Source organism: Lepisosteus oculatus, chromosome 10 (genome assembly GCF_040954835.1).
Source record: "Lepisosteus oculatus isolate fLepOcu1 chromosome 10, fLepOcu1.hap2, whole genome shotgun sequence".
NCBI lineage: Eukaryota > Metazoa > Chordata > Actinopteri > Semionotiformes > Lepisosteidae > Lepisosteus > Lepisosteus oculatus.
Genome location: NC_090705.1, coordinates 28,963,210 through 28,972,214, shown reverse-complemented (window position 1 = coordinate 28,972,214; position 9,005 = coordinate 28,963,210). Strand labels below are relative to the sequence as shown.

The following is a 9,005-nucleotide window of genomic DNA, read 5'->3' as shown; positions in this document are numbered from 1 at the left end:
AAAGGACTTTTATTTTGATGGAAATTCGGCTATTTACATACACTTCCGGATCAGTCGCGTCGCTTAATGTGGCCTTCACGCTGAGGAGGTAAATGTAAATATCTTTATGACCTGGAAGTGTTTGTGTTTTGCTTGTCAAAACGAGAACTATGCGAATTTGGTTTCAGGATATTCTTAGTATACTTTATGTTTACAGCTATAGGGCGAGGGTCTATGGGAAATTAATAAAGTTGTTTTTTAATTTCTCGGTTTACTGGTTTAAAGCGTTAATGTAAATCAGCTATTTACCCGATGCGCTTCCTACTCCGACACAGTAGGTGGCAGCAAAACGTTTGAAATGGTCTTACATTAAGAAAAAAAATCACAAAGGAAAGACTGCTTTCTTTCCAATGAATATGATGCTTGTGGTTAAGCTGTTTTGTCTCTCTGAATTTAATAACCTTTTTTATACGACTTGCCTGAATTAGAGATAAGGAATTGGTTTTAACAACTGAAAGTAGGTTATTCAAAGGTATGAATATAACGATTTCTTCTCAAATTAAGTTATCGCACGGTACGTTTAGTTTGAAAAATGATGTACCGAGCCTCTTTCAAACCAGTTCTAAACTTTAACATACAGTAGTTGTCAAAAGCTTACAGATAATATGAATTTGTTAATATTAGTCTTAACTTTATTTCCAATACTTTGACATGCAAAACGCACTGATCTCTTTAATCCTGTGAAACTAGGTGGTTCATTTGCAACTACGCAACTAGGTATGAAATGAACGTAGCGCGTATCTTTGCTAGACAACTGATAGTCAGCTGTTGTAACGTTTGTCCTGTCAGTTCTCTAAGATGAGTGCTGAAGCGGCGGATCGGGAGGCAGTAACCTGCAGTCGACCGTGTACTCCGCCGCAGACCACCTGGTTCGAGTTCCTCTTGGACGAGGCCTTGCTGGAGAAACACTTACAGAAACCCTCACCAGGTGAGCACAAAGTCATTAGTCCGGAGATGCTAGTAAATGCCCAGATCCATTCTGGAGAAAAATGATGCGCCATTTAAAGTTTTAGAGGTCTGGGACATAGCTGTATTTATGGGTTTAAATCATGCTTCTTTAAAGAAAGGTGCTTTTTATGTCGTTCTTTAATAGTAAAACGCAAGCTGCTGTTTTTTGCAGACAAGGAAACACAAATCGGTAAACTGCTTAATAAGCGTTAGGAGACCTACACGTCTCCATCCAGGTACTGACCAGGTACTGAGCCTGGTCAGTACCTGGATGAGAGACCTCCTGGGAAAAACGTAAGGTTGCTGCTGGAAGAGGTGTTAGTGGGGCCAGCAGGGGGCGCTCACCCTGCGGTCCATGTGGGCCCTAATGCCCCAGTATAGTGACGGGGACACTATACTGTAAGCAGGCGCTGTCCTTCGGATGAGACGTAAAACTGAGGTCCTGACTCTCTGTGGTCATTAAAAATCCCAGGGCGTTACTCGAAAAGAGTAGGGGTGTAACTCTGGTGTCCTGGCCAAATTTCCCATTGGCCCTTACCGATCATGGCCTTCCTAATAATCCCCATCTATGAATTGGCTTCATTACTCTGCTCTCCTCCCCACTGATCATCCAGGTTGATGCTGCACATTGGTGGTGGTGGAGGGGAGTCCCCATTACATGTAAAGCGTTTTGAGTGGAGTTGTCAGAAAAAGCGCTATTAGTGTAACAATTATTATTATTATTATTATTGTTATTATTATTATGTACATGTTGGAAATTAATTTAATTTTGTCATTTTGATTAGTTGTTTATCACTGAGTAACATGGTTGTTGCATAAGCGTTCATTCAAATTACTGGTGAGAGACCTGATTGTGCACAGGCGATGAAGTACTGTACCCTGTGAATATCAGGCCTGGTGAAAATCAAGAAAGAAAAACACTGGAGCCAATATGGAGGAAGATCAGAAAGCACTTGATCGTGGGGACTGTAGTCAGTTTGCCCCGCTAAAGCATCTGCTGTACAAGTGCATTTGAGTAAGCATTCCAAAAGTGGTTTGTAATTTGCAGCCTTCTTACTCTTTGGTAATTGAGAAATTGATGTACAGGTTATGTTTAGTACAAATAAAAAAAATGAGTGGGATTCTTTCTTTTCCATAGACCCCTCGCCTGTCCAGTTGGTAATCCAGTTTCTGGAGCAGGCATCCAAACCATCAGTGAATGAACAAAACCAGGTTCAGCCCCCTGCAGACAACAGGAGAAACCGCACACTGAAGCTGCTCGCTCTCAAAGTGTCTGCGCACTTGAAATGGGACTTGGATGTGCTGGAAAAAGGGTGTGTGGTGAAGTGGTTTTTCATTATGTCAGTTTGTTTCAGGGGAGAAGCTAAATACTAACAAATATTGCAGTGTCTTCAGTAGGAATGTGTTTCTGGGTTGCTTTGGAACTGTTAACTATCTTTTTTTTCCCCATTTACTCTGCATAATTTATAACTTGTTGTAAATGTGCATTATTATGAAGAATACTTTTGACAATAAAAATCAGAATATAAAAGACTGCACAGCTAGTGAAATGTCAAGATAATGGCGCATATTGGAAAAAGTGTACTTAGTCCACTTTGTTTGGATGGGATACATTTATGTTCACTTATTATGAAAAACGCATGTACTGGGGGAAAAAAGCTCTCCTGTACCATAAATATACCATGGATATACCCCAGGCATGTGCTTCTGTCGGTGAGGCATGTACGTCTCTTTCAATCTGCCCTAAACCTCCTCTAAAGTGCGATATGTTAAAGGATGAATGGTTTGATGGTGGCTGAGTTAGAGAAGGCTATGTAGACTTCCCATTCAATTGTGTGGGATTTGTGGCTGTGAATCAAAAAAGTGAAAAACATAATTGGCTATTTTAAATCTGCTGGTTACAACAAAAATAAAAGGTCATTCAAGTTTAAAAAAGAGCAATATGCTGTTGCCTCCTAGTTCCCACTTTGTGTTAAAATTAGGTTGAGGTTTGTAAAAAGTTCAGAAAAAAATACTGTTATGAAAGGGTTTATATAGGAAGAGAACTAATGTGGCTGAAACACAGAGACACCATGTGACTTTAGGTGTAAACAGCAGTTGTCTTCCAGCTGTCATGTCATCTGATTCGGTGTTGAGAATGTCCCAGGAAATGGATCTTCTATGAATTGTGTTAGTGAGCAAGGCAAAAAACAAACAAATTAACAGGAGAAAAATAGACTGCAGGACATACACTCAGAAAAAAGAAAGAAAAGCTTGATGTTATTACTGTGCTATGCTAATGCGCACCCCAACAGTACAGGGACAATATTGTGAAATATAAAGTTATTGGCAAGCTTCAACGGTTTGAATTCTTAGCACATTAGGTCAAATTAAGACTTCTTCAGATTAAGCCAAATTTACATAAAGGATGATTCCAAAAGATCGTTGTCAATATTATAAGAGATCACTTTATTGGCCATATACAATTTCTTGCATTAGCAATTTGTCTTTTCGCATACCCCAGCGTGCTCTCCATGAGACAAGATACCAGTTTCCCTTTTGCAAATATTCTAAAGAGGTTAACTTTAATTGAAAGTGAGTTTTTCTAAAATGTTTTTGTTGTGCATTTTATGTTAGGTGGCTTCTGCTGTAGAGAGAAACTGCATTAAATAACAGAAGACAGTGTGTTGTGGGTGCTTGTGAGAAACATAGTCACTGGATCTGAACCTTGAATTCAGAGTAATGAATAGTTAGTAATAAAATGCAGGCAATAAAGTTTTGCAATTGCTTTGCTCGAAAAAGGAACTCCTTCATCACTAAAGTAATACTTTTACCTAGGTGATGAATAGCAGCCATTCTGTAATAGCAACTCATTTACAATTAACAATTCATTTCACTGTTTGAACTGAATTTACATGAGGGTACTTTGCATGCCACCAGCAAAACTTCTAATAAAAATATATTTTATTTGTCTCTTGTCCACAAGTTGACCAGACCTAATTTGATTAGCTTCTGAGACCTTTTTCTTCTTTTCTTGGTTCCCCTCAGTTTGTCTATCCCAGTGTTAAATATGCTTCTCAATGAGCTCCTGTGCGTCAGTAAAGTACCCCCTGGAGTTAAACATGTGGATCTGGTCCTGTCTACCTTACCTCCTACTACTGCAATGGCTGTGCTCATCTACAATAGATGGTAAGATCTAATATTTAATTTGTCAGTATTATTGTAAGTTTTAGTTTTTTTTATTCAAGGCTTAATTTTTAGGGCTCAGAATAATTAATAGAATTTCTCAGTAGATGTGAGTGACAAACATATTTGCTGAACTGACACCCTATATCTTAAACAGGATGCTTCATTTAGTTACTGTCTTGGTTCCAGTTCACCTATTGGCTGCATCACTTCTCCCTGTTCACCAGAGGTATTCAGACTAACATATAGTTAAATTAGTATTTTGTTTGTACATTTCAGCAGAATAATTAAATTCCCTCCATTATGTGTAAACTTTTCAACCCATATTAGTTTAAAACCCAACACTGTATTTGTTTTATTACCTTCAATGGCAAATTATTTTCCAGAAAAGGTTTTGTATATCACTGCATAGTTTGCTACAGTTTCGATATATCGCTTTGTAAAACACGTCAATGACTTTGTGCGAATTCCCCCTTTTGCAGCAGGGTGAACTAACTGTTGAAAGAAACAACCCTGATTGAGTGCTTTTGTGGAACAGCTCAAGTATTTAACATAAAAGTAGGCCGCTTGTTACAGATATAGCCTATTCTATATTCTGTAGCCTATTTCAAAATTCTCACATTTGAATTTAGGATGCACAATAACCATAGCCACTTATTTAAGTTAACTGTTAATGATTGTAACAGAAAAAAGGAGTAAAAAATGGTTCAGTAACACTTTTACTGATATTAAGGTTAACATTACAAAACCAAGGCTTCAACTTAATTCCCATGATTGAATTTGTGCTCCCATATGTATGTTTTTAACTTTTAGTTCTGTATAATGGCACTCACCTTTATTTTGCAGTAAGCTTTTTGTAATTATTTCATACTGTATACAGTACTGTACATACATACACACTAACATCACACACAAAGATAACTGGAAACCAACTACCAAATTTAGGTGGGATTTCAGGCCTGTGTAAAAGCATACATTGTGATGTATAATATTTGTGAGAGCTGTTCTGTTTTATTTTTAACCATTTAAAAGTACTAAAATCTTTGCTAAAATCATGGCAGACAAAATTGTTCCACTGTCCACTGTATAATCCTATGTTTGTAAGCTAATTTCTGTATTATTGTCATCAATATCAATAAAGTGTACAAAACTCTAAAAGGAACTACTGTAAGTAATAGAAAAACCTGTCCTGTTTTTGTCTCTTAAACCTAATTTGAACAAATCTATGCACACTACTTTCTGTCTTTTTAAATGTCAAATGAAAGCTGCAATACTCTACTCAACTGTAAATTATACTTAGGATCATATATATTGCAGAATAATTGGCCATTTACAAGACATGATCTGATGTTTTGAGGTCAGTCTGTTGTCATGTTGTCTAGACCCATTGTCCATTCTTTGAGGGGTAGTCCATGGTTTTCTGAACTCCAGACAAAATTCTGCTTCACCAGATTTTGTCTGTTGCATCCGAGATCTGTTAAACTGAGGAGATACTGCATCACAAATACCTCAACCAGTGTTGTATTAAGAGACGTTTTTGTGTAAGGGTTAGAAACACCTCTTCTGTGTTTGCAGCATTTAGGAAGCAGTAAATGAAGACATTTAAGACAGCATTGCAGTAATGTTTGTCTGTTTTACAGAGGTAAATTATAAGTAAATATTGTAAATATTTGTTCAGTGGTGTGTTACCTAAATTCCTTTTCTTCTCCAGGGCTATCAGGACAATAGTGCAGAGCAGCTTCCCTGAAAAGCAAACTAAACCTGGACCTCACCAGTTAAATATGTGAGTGTTTAATATTCTTTAATTGTTGGTGATAATTCATTTCAGGTTTTGTGATTAAAGCTGTCTCCTTTTATCTAGGCTGAATCATGTGCAACAGGAAAAGGAATTAACAGAAAACATTTTAAAAGTGGTGAGTTACTGGAAAGTGTGACATTCATCTGTGGTTCCCTATTGACTCTTACGAGTTATAAGAAAGTTAATACTTGTTTCTATTAATATCTGTTTTCGTCCCAAAGAACTTCAAAGTGCTTCTTATACTGGACGAATATACTGTGCGGCAGCCAATCAGTTCCTGCTGCCCACCTAAGCACAAAGTGTAATTTAGTTGTGTAGTTTAGTATTAGTTGTAAATTACATAATTACATTAATTTAATAAAAGTCTAAAAAAAATCCTTTTGTCGCAGCATAAGCTAATCGGCCACAATATATTTTCCCAGCTAAAGGAGCAGGCGGATGACTCAATCATGGTTCTGAAGGGCGTCCTGGGGATCAAGAAAGACTTTTATATCCATACAATGAGGACGCTGGACCTGCTGGCAGCCGAGTCCTGCACTGCCAATGGAGAGACAGAGTGCTCTACCGCAGGATTAAAGATCAGTGCTGATGAACTGCATTGTCAGGTAACCTGGCGTGCATTGTCTTCGAGTTTGAGGTCATGATTGCTTGCTCCTCTATCTGTAGGAAGAGACAACCCCATTAGGTGCCAATGTGCTGAACAGGCCCTTCAACCAAATAGGGATAGTTTAGGAGTTCGTATTCGCCTTCTCATTTCCACCTTTAAAAAGTATTATTGAACATTTTCAGATCAATGTGTGACAAGCAGGTAGTGTTGACTGATTTTAAGCATGCTCAAGTGTTTGTGTAGAAAAAAAACATTTTATTATTGAGTGCAGAACATGGTGGCAGATGTAAGAACCATGAACAAGGAAAAGACCTCCTCTTTGTAGGATTGTACAAAATTGTAGGCTTTTGTATACATTTCTACCTCATTGTGCACACATTGCAATTTAAGTGCTATATGAGTTTTCTTCTGTTAATGCCAAATCTCTTTCTGGTAGGACTGATTTCTTGAAATTGAGATCCCAAGGTGGGAAGAGATTTACTTGGTTCACAGTGTATTTACTAATAAACTTTCAGATCTCTCAACAATGGTTACATTTTAATTTTTTATGTAAATAGAACCATTTCTCTCTCTTACAGGTTCATTATGATTTGGGAGCTGTCTTCTTTCAGCAAGGTAGTTCAGACCCCCTGGCCTATGAAAAGGCCAGAGAGCATTTCTTAAAAACAAGGGAATGTCTTGCAAAGGTAAGTGACAATACAGTTCCTAAAGGCATATCCTTATATGTGCCTCAAGCTCTCACTGATGGTATGCATCATGTTCACCTTTTCTCGGGTAAATTATCCTGGCGCAAATAATTTTGCGGTAGAGGTACCCTCTGGTGGTGAAAATAAAACCCCTTGCAGGGTGTTTTTTTTTACTCTGAGCATTGAAAACCTTTACAGTTTACAGCATTCAGCTAGCAATTCGGAGAGCTCTAAAGCTCTTGAGCTCAGAGAGCTCCTTATGATGGCCTTTCTCCTCAGCTGAACACAATGTGTTAGGGAGAGTTAGTTACAGTGTGACAACAAATACTTTAAGGAAATTACTAAATGGCAGTTCTAGCAAATTACAGTGTCCAAACAATACCCACATATCCAGTGTAGTCCATTATCAAACCCATTGTTCTTTTTGGTGGCCTGTTAGCATGTTATAAATATACATAACTCTATGGTTTTAATTATCTAAAAGTCACAGTATTTGTGCAGTTTTTGTATTATTTGTATGGAATCCTGATTTTGCAAAGGAAATTTTAAATTTGATGTCCAGAATTTCTTATCTTGTCAGTTCTACAGAGTAAGATTCTTGATAGACTAATGGGTTAAATGACTTTGAAAAACATTGGACTTTGGATCAAAAAGAGGTATATAACCTGAATTGAAAACTCCTTCTGTGCTTAATTCCTTGCAATAAGAAACAATTTGGTTTCAATTTAATATTTAAAGGAGAAAGAGAAAACGTTTCTGTGAGTTATCATAATTTATGGTTTTGGAGAAGTAGAAAGATTTTGTAAAATACTGTGCTTTCATGCTCCCAAGCATTTTTTATCTTCTTAATCATGTTAAAGTATTTAACCTGAATGCAATAGCTGTGACTGTTCTCCCACAGTTTGATGGCAGAGCCCTGCACTGCAGGATTGATGAGAAAAGGCTGGCTGGGTACTGGAATGCCTGTGGGGTTCTCACAGGCTCCTCAGAGATCGGCGGCACCCAAATGCCTTTATATACTCAGATACACAGCTTTATCAAGTCTGGAAATTTTGAGGTAGGAACCCTTCTGAAGGACTGAGCTTTAGCCTGGTTGTACATGTATACCTCTGCTTCATTGCTTGCTGTATGGAAAAAGGAGTTTCTCAATATGCACACTTGCAGTCTTGCGCCCTGCAGATGAGTGTTCTTGCTCAAGTCTGCAAGTCCTTGAGATGACTGATTTCTCAATTTGTGTTGATCAAGGGTGCCCTTCCCTAAAGTCCACACCAGAGCAGACTCCGCTGAAGAGAATTACCCCCAATTCCTCGTGAAATTGGGATGTTTATTGTTGTAGCATATCAAAGCAGAGAGAAGTTGCCATAGAGAGTAAAATATTTGCGTATTCAAAAAATCTAACTTTTTTACAGTTTTGTAAAACTAATTTTCACTTTAGATTCATACTGTATGTATTCTTGGTACAAAGTTTTGATATAAAGCTTTAAAAGCACGAAGATGTCTCATTACTTTTTTCTAACGATGCACCCTCGGATACTCTTGCATTTGAAGTCCACACCTGCGCTACGTCACATTAGTTTGGACTTAGAGGAAGGGCTTAGGCCACCGTGCGAGAACTGGGACATGGCAAATATGTAACTGCTAAACAGGTTAATGCCTTAATGCCTCAGTATCGTGACAGGGACACTGTACTGTAAAAAAGGCACCCTCCTTCACGCCTCTTTTTAGGAGATATAAAACTGACTATCTGTGGTCATTAAAAAAT

The 9,005-nt window shown here is 37.8% G+C and overlaps 1 protein-coding gene across 3 annotated transcripts in view; it reads left to right on the top strand.

Annotated features, from left to right (window-relative positions):
* Positions 1-4: 4 nt before the first annotated feature.
* ints8 (integrator complex subunit 8) overlaps positions 5-9,005 on the top strand; it is a 38,481-nt gene continuing 29,480 nt past the window's right edge. The window contains exons 1-9 of one of the 3 annotated variants that reach the window (XM_069195062.1): positions 5-88; positions 829-967; positions 2,126-2,300; positions 4,015-4,155; positions 5,864-5,935; positions 6,014-6,065; positions 6,373-6,555; positions 7,136-7,243; positions 8,145-8,300. In XM_069195062.1, the coding sequence (XP_069051163.1) occupies positions 838-967; positions 2,126-2,300; positions 4,015-4,155; positions 5,864-5,935; positions 6,014-6,065; positions 6,373-6,555; positions 7,136-7,243; positions 8,145-8,300 (1,017 nt within the window). In that variant the 5' untranslated portion in view covers positions 5-88; positions 829-837. Of the gene's footprint in view, positions 89-193; positions 314-346; positions 512-828; positions 968-2,125; positions 2,301-4,014; positions 4,156-5,863; positions 5,936-6,013; positions 6,066-6,372; positions 6,556-7,135; positions 7,244-8,144; positions 8,301-9,005 lie in introns of those variants that run through there. The other 2 variants (XM_069195063.1, XM_069195061.1) reach the window with 2 other exon arrangements.